Source organism: the organism of the source record quoted next, unplaced genomic scaffold (genome assembly GCF_019419815.1).
Source record: "Pyrus x bretschneideri cultivar Hongxiangsu unplaced genomic scaffold, Pyrus_bretschneideri_v1 Contig47, whole genome shotgun sequence".
Classification (NCBI taxonomy): domain Eukaryota; kingdom Viridiplantae; phylum Streptophyta; class Magnoliopsida; order Rosales; family Rosaceae; genus Pyrus; species Pyrus x bretschneideri.
The window spans coordinates 464,135-484,736 of record NW_025999784.1 but is presented as its reverse complement, the minus strand read 5'-3'; the positions used below and the strand labels follow the sequence as shown (position 1 = coordinate 484,736).

General features: G+C 34.4%; 1 protein-coding gene across 1 annotated transcript; it reads left to right on the top strand.

The window, feature by feature from the left end:
• Positions 1-18,897: 18,897 nt before the first annotated feature.
• On the top strand, positions 18,898-20,392 carry LOC103961691 (protein GL2-INTERACTING REPRESSOR 1). The gene is made up of 2 exons (XM_009374276.3): positions 18,898-19,347; positions 19,541-20,392. Exon 2 carries the CDS (start codon positions 19,549-19,551, stop codon positions 19,882-19,884), a length of 336 nt encoding a protein of 111 aa, XP_009372551.3. The 5' UTR covers positions 18,898-19,347; positions 19,541-19,548; the 3' UTR covers positions 19,885-20,392.
• The last annotated feature ends 210 nt before the right edge of the window (positions 20,393-20,602 follow it).

Here is a 20,602-nt window from a genome sequence, read left to right as displayed (position 1 = left end):
CCAGATGCACTGCTGTATTCTTTTCCCTTCCTACTGTTGTAGTTTTTACGTATGAGAAGATTCATGGCTAGCGACTTACTTCTCTTTCCATCTCTCCGATTTGTTTCCTCAACCTATCTTATTTTCCAATTTCTCACAAGTTGGCATTGAAACTTTAACATGAGGCCTTCTCTGCTACTGATTCAGAGTTTGTAGTTTTTGTGTTTTGGATGGGAGGGGCAACCCCTTTACATTATACCAATCCGTTTCCTGCATCATATCCATAGTTACTGCATTCATCATAGTGAGAAGTTCCACCTCCATATCAAAGTCAACTTTTGGCACAGGTAGAGAAATCAAGTCAGGTTAAGTATTAGGGTTTAAGAAAATGAACGAACATAGCATGAATTTTAACTGTGTCGAACCGATTTACAACCCTAATCCTCCACAGCAATCATGGGCAGGTGAGCACTTGGGTTCTAGTTAAGGTCAAGGGGCCTCTTTGATGTTGCTGATACATATCAGAAGTCAGAACCTGCATTCATAGTTAGGGGCCTTGCAAATCAATATGCATCTTTAGATTGCAGGCCAAGTTGCAGTCTCCATTGTTACTACTACAGTTGTTTATTCTGCCAGAAAAATAAAACATTAATGTAGATAAATTTATGAACTCCTAATTCAAGGAAAGAGGAAGTAAATAAGATTTCCTTAATATAACGAGGTTAGGGTGGTCATTGCCAAGGTGGTGGTGTAGGGGGAACAACGGTGATGAGGTGGTGGCAACGATGGTAGTGACGACAATGGTGGTGGTGGTGGTGGTCTGCGTCAATGGTAGGTGGTGGTGGTGGTGGTTTGTTGGATAAAGAGTAAAGGAGTGTAAAACACGAGATGGTAAGAAAATTCATTCTTCAAAGTAAGGATAGTACGAGAACTGAAAATGTTCATTAAATGCTCTGTTTCGATTTTAATGAAAGCAGTTTTCAAAAGCAAATTAGACGTTGCTTTTAAAGGGTGTTGTATTCTCACAAGGCTACTGCTTTTAAAATAAACATAATGCTTTTGATTTGATTTTAAACACTTTTTACTGTTTTAACTTTGAAATAAAATATTTTTTACTGAAAAAAGAAAAGAAAAGAAAACAATACCGAACAAGGCTTGTGCTTTCTGAATACCTAGATAAACTATTTTTAGTTCCTTGCACGGATCTAAATTCTGTAACTTCAGCAAAATAATAGACATTGCAAGTTTTAGGCCAATTATATCCAGGCTGATTTCCCTTTCGTGGTAGCTGAAGACACTCGAAACAGAGACCCACGACCTCCTTGATTCTGAAAATATTTGAAGCAGTCCTAACTAATGTCACACAGAAATAAGTAAATTTTCTCTCAACTTGTGTCCATTATAATTCATAGGGAGGCTGTTTTCATATTTATGTCTTGCACATCATCCATAAATGGGAATCTCACCCACCCATTGGAGAAAATCTGCCGTTCTAGTAATGTTGTATACGATTATATGTCTATATCTCTTATCATGTAACTAGACACATAATTATGTACATCTGTACACCCAATAAGCATCAATTTTTATAGATAAAAATCGACAATTTCGTTGATAAGAACAACAACAATACAAGGAGGCAACAACAACCCACTAACTACAACATTCTTCTAAAAATAAGTCTAAGATGAAGTCCGAAGGTTCTTCAAACCAGGTACAACATACCAAAACGAAGAGCCTAGTGAGCCAGGCAATAAGCAATTTCGTTAGCCTGACAACACACATGGGTGGAAGAAGCTCCAGTGGTCCCAGATAGCAATGTTTTCGACTCCTCCACAAATTGTCTCACAAAAGCTCTACAATGAAAACACTTGGTCATATCACCAGTTAATGTGGTATACAACTATATGTCTATTTGTCTTAGCACATAACTGTACGTATAATTATAACAACTGATGACGCCCAAGAAACTCTCTCAGTTGATTGAAATTCTCAAAAACATTGTATTTATGAATCCACACAACAAAACAACTACATCAAAAGTATCTTGAGCAAAAGAAAGGAAAAAACAATGCATGTGCAGTTCTTTTCCAAACCATAAGTGATAAGCCTCAATCAAACTCAAATGGAGTTCTCAAGAAAAGTTGCATATGTTGGTTGCCATGCATGCATTTGCTTGATTACATATGGTTGGAGCAGAAGTAATCATGGCCATTAATCTGTAGGGCGTAGTCTTCGATCTTTATCACACACTAATGGAGGCACATTTAATGGCTCCTCTAATTTTTCATTCCATGTGCTGCTTAATTTAAAGAGAAACCAAATAAGGACATTTCAATTCGAGCCCTAAGTAACAAACCAGCTTGATGGCTTTATGATTAAACCACATTAGGAAGCACTGAGGCACCAAATTATTAATCCAACCCTACCCACCTGAATGTTTGGTTTACAAACTTTTTTTTTAATAGTATCTACACTAAGGGGGAGTGGGTGGGCTTAGTCTCACAATGAACTACCAATAATGTGGTTCAAATCCATCTTTGGTGAGAATCGAACCTAGCTAAGACCTCTCTCTTACAAGTGAAGATGAATACCATGAGACCGCATAATACTAATTGGCACAAACTTATTTAAAAACTTGCCTAAACCCTAAGCCTAAAACATGAGAAATTTTTGTGTACCAGCAACACGGTTACGTTATGTATTACTATTACTCCACGTGTTATGAATGGCTTTGACGACCAATTGAAGACAAAAAATTCATATGTAGTTTATAAACTAGGGATTTGGATCCTCTCTTGAGCTAATAGAGAGGGTCCTCCTGACCCATCATCGTGGACCGTTAGATTTTTATCCAACGGTCACAAACAGGGGATCCTTTTAAAGTTATAATAATCGTAGCCGTTGAATAAAAATCCAACAGTCCACGATGATGGGTCAGCAGGATCCTCTCCATTAGCTCAGGAGAGGATTCAAATCCATAAACTAGTATGGCCTCGAAAAACTTATCATAGTGTAATGAGTAGTAGAAATATTTTGTGCTGAACAAAAATTGGATCCAGAGGTAACTGTGCTTTTTCCTTTTCGCATAAATTACTGGGGTTGGACCTGGGAGAGCAAGAGTCCACTAATGATTTCGTGGTTTTATTTTTATCAATTTTTGTAGAAGTAATATTTTATTTTCCATATCTAAATTGTAGCAGAGAGGAGAATCGAGAGCAAAAGTATAGCAGAATGTTAGCTTTATTAAAGCTGCAAACTTGTTTTTCACGTGTTTAAAGTCTTGGGATCACAAGAGGTTAGGATCAACTATACTTGTAAGCTATTAGGGAATGTATGTAGACAGATAATGTAGCTAAAGAAGTCCTGATGTGAATAGGTTTGTGTATTATGATATGGATACTATAATTTTACAGTGATAAGGATCAGTTTGAGCACCCATCATCTCCAGTATAAATAGGGTCCCTGCTCTCACATTTTTTACGAAATACAGAAGGATCCTCGGGCCCCATCGATGGAGTAGTGCATACAGTGAGTGTTGAAAGTGGACGAATCCTATTTCCTTGCTGCAATGGCTTCTTCAGATTAGTGGTTAATTGATATCGTGAACTATTTGGTTTCCGCATAACATACTCTTACACAGGAAACACTTCCACTCTGGCTAATGTGCATGAGGTGGCTGTTAATAATCAAGATTACCCCTCTTCATACCTTAATATCATGATCGAAATCATAAATTCTTTCATAAAAACAAGGGTTGAGTAAACAGTGAATACAAGAAAAAAATCTCAAATGCCCACTCGACCCACACGTGCATTTTTGCATGTGAAAAAAAATCTCATGTCACGTGAAACAATTTATCCTTGTCCACAAAGCAAACTCTTTTGTTTATTATCAACCCGATAAAAGTTGGTCTTATATAAATCTCAATCCCATCTTTGTGACAGATATGATTGGTTGGTCTTATATAATTTCCAATCCCATCATAATGATATATGTGATTGTGGTCGTATTAGTAAATGTGGTACATGTAACATTAATTAGTTTTTTTGTTATTTTACTCAAAACGGCCTAAAACATTTAAATTTAATCACATAAAGGGAATTGCTTCGCTCATCCTCAAATAGTTTGTGTCTTGATATTTTAGGATGAACTTCCTCATGATTCTTTACAAACGACGCAATGTCCTGGCATAAAAGAATAGTATGAGTTGTCGCAATCCCAAAACCCTAGACTCTAAACCCTCGCACACTTGCATGCGCATGGGCAATTTTTCACCATTCTTGTATGCATGTGGAGTCCAAATGTAATAGCGGTCAAAAACACCAACGCACATGGCCATAATAAAATTCCATAACATTCAGTGAACTGTGGTTGCAATATCTGAAAGGATAAATATTGAAATGATCCTTCTTTTAAAAAAATTTTGAGCAAAACTTACTGATGGGGTTGCTTTAAAATTCACATTTAATTTATGCCTCTATATTTCGTTGTACAAGAAAATAGAAATGAATGGCTTCTTGAATGGTTCTAAGGCAAGTTTAAATCTTATGTACTCATTTTGTATGTAGCTTCTTTGTGGCCTCTACCATTGATTGACACATGTTAAGTTTATGACAATAAAATTAAGGAGGTTTAAGTTTATGACAACAAAATTAAGAAAGGTAAAGTCTATTAACATATATCAATCAATGATAAAGGCCACAAAAGATTTGATATCTTTTAAGGCAGAGGAAAATTGAATGTGATCATAAATAAGGTGCACTTGAACGGAGTTTGGTTTGCAGGGAAGCAATATAATGAATGTTCATGGAGCTTGAATATATGCTTTCTCCTCGATGTGTTGGGTCTGGAAGAAAGTAATCTGAGAGCCCTTTCTCTTTACCCAGATTTAGAGGCTAATCATCTAAACGTAGGTATGCCACTAAATGCTTTGGCATGCATTTTAATGAGGTGGGAGGTTGAGAGAATTCAATTCAAGTTTCATGAATAGAGTATCAAAATTTATAGCATGCAACTGTTAGGATTTGTATATCATTTATATATGACAATGAATTGTGTACCAAGTTGAACAGTATTTGATATGTGTACCAAGTGGAACAGTATTTGATATGTGTACCAAGTGGAACAGTATTTGATATGTGTACCAAGTGGAACAGTATTTGATATGTGTACCAAGTGGAACAGTGTGCTTTGATTTATATCTTTATCAGGATCGAACTTCTTCATTCGAATAGTAGAATATCGGCCACGCCACATCGTAAATTTAGGTTTTTCCCTATGTATTACTAAAAATACAGACTCGTTTTCGTTTTACAAACGATATTGATGCAGGGATGACTTTACTCTATGCAATAAGTGATGAGATGATGGAGTTTTAGAGAATTTCCAATTAGAGTAGATTCACGAGTCTATCAAGAAGGTTGTATCAGAATTTCACCATTTAATTCCAAGGCATTTGATTGTGGCGATAGGTTAAAGGACTAGCGGGCAGTGCTAGCAGATTGATCTGTTGGTCTTAGTTGTGACTTTTGAGCATCAAGATGGCATTTTCTGGAATTGGGTACAAAGTTGTAGAGGACGTTCCGATCTTTAAAACAAGACCTTTTGGACCATATTTCATGTTGATTTGGTCTTGAAAACGTGGAGGGTTTCTAACTGATTGCCTAGTTAGATTAGGATTGTAATTTTAAGCTATTCATTAGTTATTTTGTTTCCTAGTTTTCTAGAAGATCTTATTTAGATAGGATTAGGAATAAGGTGCTGTTTATGAGCACCAGCCGGCCAACTATAAGTATTAGAAATAACCATAAATATAAATACAGATCGTTCTCGTATCTTTTAAAAAATTAAAACATATAACAAACAATTACCACTAAACAAAAAAATTAAAACATCTAACAAACAATTACCGCTAAACAAAAAGCTAGCTTTGGTATTGTTATTGTGTCTTTTGCACAGAGTCTATAGGCATTTACATTTTGGTGTGGCTTCAAGAAGGGAGTATGTTTTTTTTCTTGGTTGAATCCATAGGGGGTTTATGTCAAACACTAGTTGTCTATATGTTTATGGTGACACCGTAGGTTAATAAGATTTATAGTTTTATGGATTGAAAGATCACTTTGTAGTTGTATAGATACACACACACACACACACACACACACACACACACACACACACATATAGAGACAGAGATATATCTATACATACACAAACACACACACACACACACATATATATAGATATAGATACATGGCTTGACTGACGCAATGTTGCTTAAGGATTAATTGAATTATTACGACTTTCTTTTCACTTCTATTTGCTATAAAATTTGATAAGAGATACGCATTTATTCCTATGTTGTTTTGAAGGGCCAAGGGCCACTTTGATGATGAGTGATCCATGGAAGATGGATCCCACGTATATTTTTCAATAATAAAAAATTTATAATATTCAGAAATTCTTTTGTTGGAACTTACAAAGTGGTTGGTTGGTTAACTTGGTTGCTTCAAAGAAGGATAAACTTGTGGATTACGGGCATGTGATTCTGTGATCTCACCTCTCTCGTCAATTTGAGCTATAAATTTGAAGTCAATGAGAATTTGCTTAGAATGTGATGGGTGATCGTGAAACTATAATAGAAAAATATCCCCAGGTCCAACATTGACTTTGTAAATTAGGATTAGATTATTATTTGGCCTCAAAAAACCACACACTACATAACTTGTCTCAAACTTTCTAAAACCAGAACAGAAGCTTCTTTTGGCCCTTTATCGGGACACCATTGTAAACTACATGGTTACTATTCAATTTCTCCAGAAGTTATATGGGATGCAATGCATTTTTCACGGGAATAAAATATGACTCCGACTTGTAAATAATAGTATCCTGCTACAGAGTTTGCAGTTAAGTTGGTTAAAAACATTTACAATACATGCATATTGCATGAAATACTATTATTTACAGTTTAAGACATCAATTTCAACATATTTTGCATGGAATACTATTCAAACATTATTATTTTTTGATATATTGGGGGTCCTCTAAGGGTTCATGTACATTTCACCGAAATAAAAACAGACGACTGAAATCCTGTAGAAAGATCCACAATCGTAGGGTCAACTCTAATTAGTTGAACTTGAAAGTTCAAATAAACGTGCATCATGCCAAAGAAAATAAAGCGTTCATCATGCATGGAAGATATTTTCTTCATTCACGTTGTTCTCCATCAGTCCAATCAATTTGGGCAAAGAAAAGTATAAACTTCTTTGTATAGAGGAATATGTAAAATGAACGTAAGCAACTTATACAAATATGTTTGTGCAAGGAATCTAGGTTTAGAACCAATTATCCTATCAACATACACCAGCCAAAGCATGTGTCCATTTTTTTCCCCCTAAAAAGCTCAGTACTTTTGCCTCCATGTTCTATAAAACTCATGAAGTATGAACCCTAGTTCGGAAAAAATGACGAGAATAATCTTGAAAAATGTATGCATTCTTCCTTCGTAGCAGTATTTATATATGTATATCCGAAACAGGTAGGTATATATATATATATATATGTCCTTTTTTTCGATACTCTACATTAAACTATACTAAGGGGAAGGAAAGTTTCATCCTCAAAACGCAATGGGTTAAAGAAGAATGTCCTAATCACCAAGCAATCTATCACTTGCAAGTATATGCCTTTTTAGATCAAGAGAATCCCAAATATTCAATTCATACCCATCATATTCTCAAGTATATAAATACGTAGTTATCCGTGAATGCCTTAGAAAACTAGACTAATGAAGAAACACAACCTAGTTGTGGCCTTTGGTGGTTCTCATTGAAGTCCCTATTTAATAACCATTAACTGAATGCAGCTTACTATTTACTCCACAACCGAATGGCAATTCTTCAAAATAAAATATTTGGGTAAATTACAAAAAACTATCTCAGCTATTAGACCAACCACAGTTTTATACCTCATCTTTAAAACATTTTAATGTCATACCTTATCTTACGAATTTGTTGCAGTTATACCTCTGTTACTTTGTCTGTCAATTCCTCCATTAAATGCTGACTTGGCTTATGATGGGTCCCACTCCTTTCATATATGGACTTCCACATTGATTTCTGAAACGCGTGGATCATCTAAAAGGATGACATGTGTATATTACAATAAAAAATTAAAAATTGAAAAAAAAAATTGCCTTGTAAATCGTGCAATTCAAATTGAAGCCTAAAGCCCCAACCGTGCAATTCCATTTCAATTTCGCTCCAATTCCCAAATCAAAGAAGAACCCTAACCCTAATTTCGTATCACCCACCCCAAATCGCGATCAATAGTTCGTTCAGAGAACCCTAAGTTCGTCTCGTCATCGCCTACCTTCCCTTTGTTCATTTTGTTGAAAACCCTAAGTTTCACTGGTTTCTGAAGGATTTAATAGTATTTAAAAGGATTCGAAATGGGGTGGAATGTGAACAAGGATCTAGAGGAAACGATGCCTACCTATTGTAAGCACAAATTTCAGTTTGTTTTGTGCTTTGTTGCTTCCCTTTTTTATTCCTGTTCTTTTGGGTTTGTTGATTCCAAAATCTTTGTTGGCGATGGGTGGGTTTTGTTGATTGTTTATTCAAAATGCTTACTAATATGTTGGAGAATGAGGGTCCTTTGGGTGTTTTGTTTATTGCTGTCGAGAAAAAGGTAGTTTGTTTACTATGCTTTGGATAATTGTCTAATCAAAAATTTGGTGCTTGTTCTAATTTGGGTTCAGCTTTTTCCTTGTGGTGCGCTTTTTCTTTTGCTTTGTTTGCATTTGGGGTGGGTTGTGGTCCTAGGGTTTGTTGGTTGCACTAACTAGGGTTTTAACTAGGTTTTTTTTTTTTTTTTTTTTTTTTTCTTTTCAGGTTATCCAGACCTATTGTCCATTCGTTTGCATCATGGTGGGGAGCTTGGTAATGAATACTACTATGGGAGGGGGGGGGGAAGTTGCATATATAGATGATTGCGACAAAGACTTAATGTCACTCCATGTGATAGATGATATGGTGGAAGCTCTAGGATATAGTGAGATGTTCATGAACTACTATTACAAGATTCCTAACATGGACATTTGTAATGGTTTGAAGCACATTCAGAGTGATGCCAATGTACAGAAGATGTGCAACTTTGTTCCAAAGGCTGGAGTGTTAGACATGTACATTGAAGAATTGTCTGCAGAAGAAGCCCTCGCCAAGGAACAATAGTTTATGGAGTTTATGGAGTGCACCGGTCCAAGCATATTGGTTATTAAGGAATTAAGTGATGAAGAAGGGGATTTTAGGGTAATAACTTGTAAACCAAGAAAAAGAAAGGGGTTGCTAGCTATCGAAGGACCCTAGGATAATAATAAGGTATCTGTTGAAGAAGAGGTGATTGTTATGTGCTTGAATGATGGTTTACACCAAGAAGAGGTGGCTAGTACAAGTGTGGCTGAGGTGGCTGGTACAAGTGTGACTGAGGTGGGTGCTACATGTGTGAATTAGGTTGAAGATGTACAAGTTACTCGAGAATGAGGTTTAGAAGATGTACAAGTTGCTGAACAAGGTGGTCTAGAAGATGTACAAGTTCTTCAAGAAGGTGTACAAGTTGGTGAAGAAGATGTAGGAAATGTACATGTTGAAGATTACAATGAAGAAGGTGATGGGAAAGACGGTGATACCTTTTTTTATGTACCTGTCGATTTTGAAGGAGACAATGAAGAAAATGATGAAAAAGATGCTGAAGAAGACAATGACTTTGTAGATAGTGAATATGGTAGTGATGAAGATAACCCAAAATTTTTCCAAGTTTGATGGGATTCAGCAAGCAGATAAGGTGCAATATAAGCAAAGAAAATGAAGGAAATCTGAGAAAAGAAAAAACAAAGCAAACTAAGGAGAGCATTGAAGGAGAAGAACAACAACTAAATGAAAGAGAAGGTGGGCAAAGTAATAGAAGACAAGAAGAGGTTGAAGAAGCTGAAGATGAGGTGAATCTGGTTCATGAACCAGATTTCAATTCTGATGATCTGGAAAGTGTACACTCTGAAGATAAGGAAGGAGGCAAAAAATAGAACATTATCCAGAGTTTAATGAGAAAACGGACATGAAGAATCCACAACTTACTCTAGGGCTTATTTTCAGAGACAGTGTGCAATTCAAGAGAGTTGTCATCATGTACTCCTTAGTGAAATGATATGTGGAAATTCATTTTCCTAGGAATGAGAAGTTGAAGAATACTGCAAAGTGTACAAAGGCTGCCTTTGGATGTGTGATGCTGGCAAGATGCATGGATCAAACATCCAAATCAAGACAATCCTTGATCACCACACCTGTGGAATGACTTGGAAAAATAAGAACATGACTTCTCATTTACTTATAGATTTGTACTTAGATCGGATAAAGCTCAATCCCACATGGCATGTGGATTCTTTTTTAGCCACTATGGAATCCGAGTGGAATCATGGGTGTACAAGGATGAAGGCTTATAGGGCATTAGATAGGGCTTTGAAGATTATTAAAGGGAAACATGCAGAGCAATATACAAAACTGTGGGATTTTGCTAAGGAATTAAGGAGGACTAACCTTGGAAGAACTTTGAAGTTGAAATTGGATCGGCAAAGGTTTCAAAGGATATATGTTTGCTTGGGGGCATGCAAAAAAGGTTTTAAGGCATGATGTAGACCTTTGATAGGTTTAGATTGGTGCCACTTAAAGGTTTTACATAGAGGGCAGTTGCTATGTGTTGGGGGCATTGATCCAAACGATGAGACATGAGTTATTGCTTATGCAGTGGTGGAAATGGAAAATAAGGCAGCTTGGATTTGGTTTTTAGAACTCTTAGTTGATGATGTGAGTATTGCAAACCAAAATGGGTGGACATTTATCAGTGACAAGAAAAATGGGCTAATTCCAGCATTTCAAAAGGTTCTCCCCAAATGCCACCACAAATTCTGTGTAAGGCATTTGTACACAAACTATAGGAATTTGTTCAAGGGGAAAACTTTGAAGGATGCTCTATGGGCAGTCGCCAAAACAACAACAGTTCCACACTTCAAAAAGACAATAAAGGATGTGAAGAAGCTAGATGAGAAAGCCTACAATTGGCTAGTGAAGAAGCCTACAACTCAATGGAGTAAGTCACACTTTGAAACCTATCAAAAGTGTGACATGTTTGCTAAATAATTTGTGTGAATCCTTCAATGTAGTCATACTAGTGTCATTGTGACTATGCTGCAAATGATTCACACTATGTTGATGAAGAGAATTCAAATGAGGTGAGGTATAATGATGAAGCAAGTAGGAGAATCCTGCCCTAAGATTAAGAAGAAGTTGGAGGAAGCAAACTCTTAAGTGGCAGGTGCATTGCACAATGGTCAGGATGAACCAAATTTCAAGTGGATGCTGGAGGTGGGAACAATATATTGTGGACTTGGTTAAGAAGACATGCTCTTGTAGGAAGTATGGCTTGACGAAAATGATGCACCTGACCTTGATATACTCCAAATACCAGGGTATGCACATGCTAACCGACACCCGAAGGTGATGAAGCCATATTAGGATGCATGAGAATTAAAACAAATAATCAACATAAATAAAACTTGTAAATTTAATTATAATGAATGTGCAATTGTTGAATGTGTTTAGAGCATACAACTAATCTAAGACACTAAAAAGGAATATTATAAAATTGAATGAACAAAGGGATGGGTCCTACACCGAGAGGACTCGAAAATGCCAATGTGGAAGTGCCTTGACGCGGAGATTGTACACCTTGATTCTAAGTCCTGAGGGGGCACAAAACAAAACATGAGTGGATCAAGTTTATATATATATATATATAATACTAAAACAGTTATTCATCAACTTACTAACCCTCAAAGTTTATGAAAACTCAATAGCATAATATGTAATAGGTTTTCCGAAAACCCTAGCATGCCATAAAACTTCATAAAACATATATCATATATAGTGTGCTTAGTGGTGGTACCATAATCGCCCAAAGGTAGTATCATTCACCCGTAGGCCCTACATCACATGACCGAAGCCATATAATGATTTCATTCTCCCGTAGGCAGGACTAAATCTTTAATTCGCCCGAAGGCAGCATCACTCGCCTGTAGGAAAATCGTATGAATAACCATTAAATAAGCACATAAAAACATGAACATAATATTTCCATAATATATGTATATATCTCAATGGAGCTCAATAGCTCAAACATCATGTCATAAATCATATTCATAATGTATAATCATAAATCCTTCAAAGAATGTAACTCTGATAAAGCATGATATTTCATAAATCATGAATCCAATTTTCTCATAAACGTTTCATAAAACGTATCCATAAAATCATGTTTTTCATGTATGCATTTCTAATAGTAAAATCATGCAATTTGGAAGGGGTCCACTCACCTTACATTGTTGGTGAAGAGCCGTGCAAACAAGTGTGGACAAAAACGCCACTAACAAACGCACCTAAGCACATAAAGGGTCCAATTAATAAAACTCTACCATAATGATTGAATTTCAGAAAACGGACGTCATAAATGAATTCAGGACTAAACTATGGCGCGATTTCAATTTGGTCCTCAAACTAAATTATCAGATTGTGTCGGCACTTAAAGAGGAGGAGAAGAAAACCAGTGAATTTCAAATGACTTCTTGCCTACAGTTATTCCAAATCTATTTCAAATTCCTCCAATCTAATGTTTTTAGTTTGTGTAACAAAAGTCAAATTCAAGTCATTTCTTTCAATTCCTCCATTCGAATGTGATTCGTTCTTATCATTAGTTCTGCCACTTTTGTAACAATACAGACCGTAGTTTAAGTGGCACCACCTACTCTATCTCAATTTCTTAATGTTTGATCGATTATATTTGGATTGCTACTTTGAGTCTTATTTGAAAGTAGTGGATTTCCTATGTGGTAGGATATTTTCTCTTTAATTCACTATATTTTGGATTCAAACGCGCCTGATCATTTTGTTCTTATGTAAATTAAAGTAGTAATACCGATCATATTACAAAAAAAACTTTAATCTTATTTATTTAATTTTAAGGACTAAGTGCATTTGCCCTTTAAGTATGGTGTGATATTTGAAATGGATCATAAAGTTTCAATTTTCTCATATTATACCATTAAAATTGTTTAAGTATATGCATTTGAGCTATAATGTTTTGTTCTTCATTAAATTGATGATTTGGAGAGTTTGGGACCCATTTACGATCTTATTGCCAAGCACTTGGAAATAAAAAACTCATAATGGAGCTTCTGCTTCTACTAATTTGATGTTTTGTTTCTCAACGCGACAAACCAATTTCACAATTTGGTCCAACTAATTAGTGTGACTTGTACATCAACCCATAAATGGGTCCACACATTACATGTCATCAATTTAATGGTAGATTAGATGTTCAAACGGAAAAAAGCACAAGTTGATACAAGTTCAAAACGTTATGTTACAATGTGAGAAAATTAAAACGTCATAACTCAATATTAGAGGGTGTAAAATGTAATTAAATCCTATTTGTGACTTATGAGCACTCAAAAAGTTATATTGTGCTCCAATTTTACGAAAATACAAGTGAAAACTTGTACAGAGAGGAGGGCATGATGATAATTTTAGGATATCAATAACCATACTTGATTAATAATTAAGAAACTTTTTCATGCTACGTCCCACGTTAGAACGATGGTTAGTTTTTGGAGTAATGATGCCAAGTAATGTATGAAAAAAGTACATAAATGAAGTGAAAAAAAAGATCTTTTTTATCGAGCTTTCCAAAGATACAACAAGCTGGATCATGCCCTTCAATAGGAGAAATTTTTAGTTGTGAGTGGTGAGAACTTTTAGGGTGGTACATTATGTGTTTTTATGTAAGTGGTGAGAACTTTTATTTTTTAAGTTATTGACTTTTTAACACACATATTCCACCATTTATATAACGACACGTGGTCTATCACCCCTTGTGACAGTCACACTTAAAAATCTCTCCCTCAATAGTCTTCAAATCCGTGGCAGTTGACTCAGGCAAGAAGCAACATTAATTTTCTCCGTCCAAAGATCAAAAAAAAAAAAAAAAAAAAACGTGCGTTTTACACAAAGAAAAATGCTAAAGAGACGTGAATTTTTTGTCATCTCATCTTTTTTTAATAATATTTTATAATATTAATACGAGAATTAACATTAAATTGTGAGGTGACAATGAGTTCTTGAAGAGTTGCATTTAAAAAAAAAAAAATCTCTTTAATATTTCCCTTACACGAATATACTTTAACTTCAGAAGAAAAAAAAAAAAAATTCGCATAGTCATGCTTATCAACAAATTAATTATTTCATGCTCATCTATTCAACTTTGAGAGAAAAGCTCATCAAGAATATGACGTAGAAGCCAGTTATGTTTCACTTTCACCAAACCATTTCTCACGGTTCACTTTTTTTTTTTTTTCGTCAAACCATTTCTTTTCTTACAAATTACAACACCGTATGGGAATTGGATTTCATAATATCATGAATGCTCAATAAGAATTCATAAGAGAAACTTAATGTTTGTTTCAAATCATTATGACTAATTGCTCTATACCACATAATACTCGACTTTTTTTTATAAAAAAAAATTATAAATTGAAGATAGAAGATTACAAAACTGAAGATGACATGCACGGAATATAAGTAAAGAATTCAGTGACCAATTTCAACATAAAATATTTGGAGAGAATAAAACACAACCTACGATAAATAAAATCATATAAAATATAAATCAACCATTAATAAGAAAAATTGCTACCGATATAGATCAACTACAAATTGACATAACATGACACATATATCTATAAGCGAGAACACTTGCGAACTCACATTCACCTATAGTGAGAACATGTGGCGAGAAAATTACATAACTCATTTAACGACAAACTACAAAATACAGACAACTCATACTTATGTATACTTACACTTGAATTTGAGAACTTGAAGTTTCATAATGAGAAAAATTAAACTTTCACAAATATGATTTTTTTTTTTTTTTTTTTTTAAATCTCCCTTCCAACCTTTTTTTTTTTTTTTTCAGTAAAATGAATTTTTCATATTCATAAATACTGGCCCTTTTTTGCTTTATCCTTCTATGCAAGCAATTTACAGTCAAAACGAAAAATTAGTATGTAAAGTTAAGAGAATGATGTAATTTGATTTAAGATGGGACACCATAATGCACCCCACCTATTAAATATTGCATCCAAAATGAGTCATTGACCATGCTAAACCCAATTAATATATGAACTGGAAAATTACATACTATCCCTCTCGGCATAATCATTGAAGAAAGAGAAACTTTATTTGGACTCAACTATCTTATCTCTACACCCAACTAAAAAATTTTCTCTTCTAAACTTTCAAGTTTGCCCTTAAATAAATAAGAATAAGAAAATAAACATTGGTGTTTTTATCTCTACACCCAATAACTCAAAAAAAATGGCACATGTCTCCACTCCTTCATTATTTCTTGCGAAACAAGCCCAAATGACAACAAAATATTCTCGTGAGTTCATCAACAACTAAGCTTGCTAAAAATCCTTGTTGCATGAAACCCTTAGCACCCTCATTTATAATTTTAGTAGAGAAAACTTCTTACCAATTCGTTGGACATGAAACAATTCCTACAATATGAGAAAAAAGCTTCCATGTCAGTGTCTATTAGAAGAGATAGGAACAAGGGTTTCTAGCAAGCTGACTTGTTAGTTTTAATAATTTATGCAAGTAGCCAACTCCCAAATAATGGTTCAAACAAGCAAACATATCAGCCGAAAACCTATGCTAAAATTATAAATGAGGGCTGATAAGGGTTTCCAGTAAGCTGACTCGTTGATGAACTCGAGAGAAACTTTTGCTGTTATTTGGGTGGGTTTTGCCGGAAATAAATGAAAGAGTGTACTAGTGTGCCAGTTTTGGAGTTATGTGGTGCAGAGATAAAAACACCAATGTTTATTTTATTTTATTTTCTTATTCTTATTTATTTAAGGGTAAATTTGGAAGTTTGGTAGATAAAACTTGTTAGTTGGGTGTAGAGATAAGATAACTGGGTCCAAATAAAAATTCCCTTGAAGAAATAACAAAAAAAAAAAATCAGAAAGTAATATACATATGTATTTGTTTTTGCATTTTTGGACATAAAAATCATAAAGTAATATACATATGTATTTGTTTTTGTATTTTTGGACATATGATAAGATAATTATATATATATATATATATATTAAATTTATCTAAATACGGAAAGAAAATTCAAACTTTGGATGCAGAAAATGAAGCACACTAGTTTATTAAACTTAGCTAAACTTATGACTACAATATACATATTTGTTTGAGCAGGATATATGATTGTGTATATATGTGTATTTATATTTAGATACACACATACTATAATGTAAGCAATAGTTTAACAAGTTTTCCCTATCTTATTTAAATTGAAATTCAAAGTTTTTTTATTTTTTATTTTTTTTTCAGGTCATGGACAATGAATTAGATTCCCTATTTTGTAGGGAGCACCTAACTTTAGAAAGTCAAATTATGTCCATTGTTAAGCTTCAACACTCAGTTAAAACTTAAAAAAGAAACCCCAACAGTTTCCTTTCTCTTTCGAAAATCAATAAAAGATGGTGTATAGACACGAGAAACACTGTGTCAAATTTATTAGTATTAGATTTGATAACAACATAATTTTCTCTGAAAGGTATTGTTAGCCAACCAAAGGGACACGCCTGACAATGTATTATGTAAATCACTAGCTAAGCTAATTGGGATCTTTCAATTTAGACATGTACTGTAATTTAGTTTCAATTTATTTTATTTCTCTAGAAAGAAGAAGAAAAAGATAATAACAAAATATTTTAAAGCGATATTTTATACTACATTCATCGAAACTATTAAGGGACTTTCCCATGTTGGTGCAAGGACAGAACCTAGCTCATTGTTCCAACTAAGTTTACTAAGCGTAGATAAATTGAGCTATTGCAGTGGACTTTTTAAGTTTGCTATTTGTTTCAAGGGTCAATGGTATTTACTGATCTACCAAATCAAGGGAATACATGGCTTGTCAATTAATTTTCTGTATCATGAAATGTAATTTCTGGGTGTGAAGAATTAAAGGGCCCCTGGTGCTTGTTAGTGTTTACTAAAATTTCATGATATGCTGTTGAGATTTTTACATGGATAATAGTTAGGGAGATCATCTATTTAAACCAAATTTTATAAATCATATCACGTGGTTGTTGATTGATTGGATTATTACTTAAACGTTGATTCACGTACTTATTTTGTATAGGTGACACATCACATGATTCGCAGATGTCGTCTAAAAAATTAGTCTACTTAACATTACTCTTTTTAAATTAGGGTTTATTGCTGTTACACTTCAATTTTCCAAAAATCTATTTAATTCTCTTTGGTGTGGTGTGTGTTGCTTGTTTTTAATTATTGTATGTTTGAAAGTTTTTATTTAAATATTTGGGATGGAGAGAGGATGAGGGTTTAACCTTAAAGCCTTTGGGTTTTTCCTGTGATGTATATTTTTTTTAAGAAAATTAATGAAAATGATTTAAAAATTTTGCATTTTAACCCAAAACCATCTAATAACTTATTTAATAATAAGGACAAAAAGAAAAATAAAATAAAATATAAAAATGTGTGCCCAATGCACGTTAAGTTTCATAAACAGTGTAGTACCGTTAAGTTTCATATATAATGTAGTACCGTTAAGTTTCATAAACAGTGCAGTAAATTTCATAAACAGTGTAGTACCGTTAAATTTCATAAACAATGTAATAAGTTTTATAAACAGTGTAGTAAATTTCATAAATAATGTAGTATGGTTAAGTTTCATAAACAGTGTAGTCAATTTCATAAACAGTATGTGCGACGACGCGCGGGTCTCATGTGACAAATTTTTTTTAATATTAAAATTATGTCTTTTTCATTAAAATTTAAGTTCTTTTGTCCTTTTTATTAAGAGTAATGATATTCTTATCATAATTTTATACCATATATCTTTACCATCTTAGGTGGCAGATAAGTTAGACAAGCCACATCATTTAATTTCAATTTCAATTTTCTTATTAATTAAAACACTTCAATAAGAAAAATTCAGAGTCTCTCTCTTGCACTAATAGCTTAACTAGGTATGAACCCTAATCCAACAGACGAAATTGATTTTGACTCCTAATTCTCATGAAAGCTAATAGACATTATTTAATGAAATAATCAGATGAAATCCTTCTACTAAACCACAAAATAAAATTTGATAAGAAAACAAAAAAAATCACGAGCGAAGAAGCCATGGACTAGCAGTGAAGATTGGAGAATGAGAGGGGAGATTGGGGCTATGGGGATCAACAAGAGTATGGAGATCAAGCTTGATCATAATCATGGAAATCAATAGAAATAAATGAAAAAACAGGCGTGAAGAAAAAAAGGGAAGGAAGAAGCAGAATTGAAAGGAAAGGAAGGAGGAGGCTCCTCGTATACCACAATCATCATTTAATTAACCATTTTTTTTATTAATTATTAATTTTTTAAATAATTTTTAATTGAAATTAAATTCTGATTAATTTAAATGATATGGCTGTACATATCAGATACCACCTAAGATGGTATATAAATGTGGTATAAAAATATGGTAAGAATAACATTACTCTTTTATTAAAGTTTAAAAAAAAATTCATTAAAATTTAAGTCTTCTCATTAAACTAAACTTAATCCAAGCCTTATTTTTCATGAAAGTTACCTTTTTTTTTTTTTTATTTGCCATATCTCCTCTCGTCTTCTCTCACTCGATATTAAACACCGACTAGCCTAAGCAATGAATGAATTGGCAATGCCTTCCTTTCCTTCTACTGCTGTGCTGCACTATTTGTAATTGCAATATTTACAGCAAATTTCCATTTCATGCATTCTTATTGGGATATTTTCCAACAATTAATACATTTCCTGGCCTCAATTTACACTCTTCTTCCACCCCAATACTTCAATGCAATTCGATTCGATTCAATTCAATTCAATTCAATTGCTCTCACTCTATCCCTCTCTAAACAATTTTCTCTCTCATCCTATACCCTCCACCTCTCCCCCATAATTTAATTAAGCATTAAAGCAAATCCATCTTCCTCTCCCTCCCCTTCTCTTTGTGCGTGTATATATAATGGTGTTTTGAGGTCCATACACCACCTCCCCAACGACCATGTTTTTGTTCCCTCATCTTTTCATGGTTTTTGCCTAACCCAAATTTCTCCCAACCTAAGACCAAGTTACCCAATATTCCCATCCTCCTCCTCCCTTTTCACAAGCCCTCTCGACAATCCCCAAGGTACAACGATCCTACATACTTTAATTTTCTGCCGTAATATTATATCACGCACCCCCCTTTTATCTTCACTTTTGTGTTCATATAATTCATAGTTTCTTCAATTTCAATGTTTCCATGTTTTAATTTTGGTGGTGCTTAATTTTAGAGCTGAATTTCCTTTGTTTTTTCTTTTTTTTTTTTACGTTTTTTAAAGCCCAAGCCATGAGTAGACGGAACGGAGGCGGTCCGAAGCTTGACCTGAAGCTGAACCTGTCACCACCGAGGGCTAATCATCAGCCGGCGGAGTCACCACGAAGATCAGCGACTGTTTCACCTACGTCACCGCCGAGCTCATGCGTGTCATCGGAGCTGAATCAAGACGACAATTTTAGCCCGGAGACCACTTCCATGGTGCTAGTCGGGTGCCCTAGGTGCCTCATGTATGTGATGCTCTCGGAGGACGACCCCAAATGCCCTAAATGCAAGAGCACTGTTTTGCTAGACTTTCTTCATGACAACACCACCACCACACCAACCTCAAAGACAAGGAAGAGCTAAAAAAAAGCTAAAAGAGCTAAGAGCTAGAGTAGTCTATCCGTTTTTTTTTGGGTTTTTTTTTTTTTTCCAATTTTACTAGGACTTCATGTTAGGCTCTGTCTATTTCCAACCCTTTTTTTATCCTTCGTGGAGGCAGCGCTATTGGCGCTCCATTTAGCTACATTTTTCGTTATTTAAAAATAGCGGAAAATATTTGACCTAGACAAGGATCAATTCATCCTTAATTGGTTGGTTGAGCCTTGTTAACTAGGTATCTGAAAATGAGTGGAGCGCGAATATCACTACCTATGTTGTTTTATCTTTTTTATTGACCTTGCTAATCTTAGAAATTAGGTTATGGATGATGGGCAATTGGGCTTGCACTACTGGGGTTTGGTAGGTGGGATGAAAGGTGTTTGTTTCTGCCTTTGCTAACCCTTTAGCAGAAAGTCAATGATGTAAAACGGTTAACTGTAACTGCCCAACATTTTCATCTGAGAAAAAAAAAAAGTTGGATCATATTTTGTTATTTTGCCATTGCCTCTACCTTTTTTCTGTTTTCGCTTTTTGTTTAATGGCTTATAGTGTTATTACTATATCCAACCACAGATTGGCAGGACGTTGCATTGAGTTTTATCTGACGAATAAAAGATGCATGTGTAAAAGTAAAACCATAACTCTCTGCAGTCACATGAAGTAAATTTTTCTGCTTGTTTTTTCTTGTTTTCCTGCTGAAGTG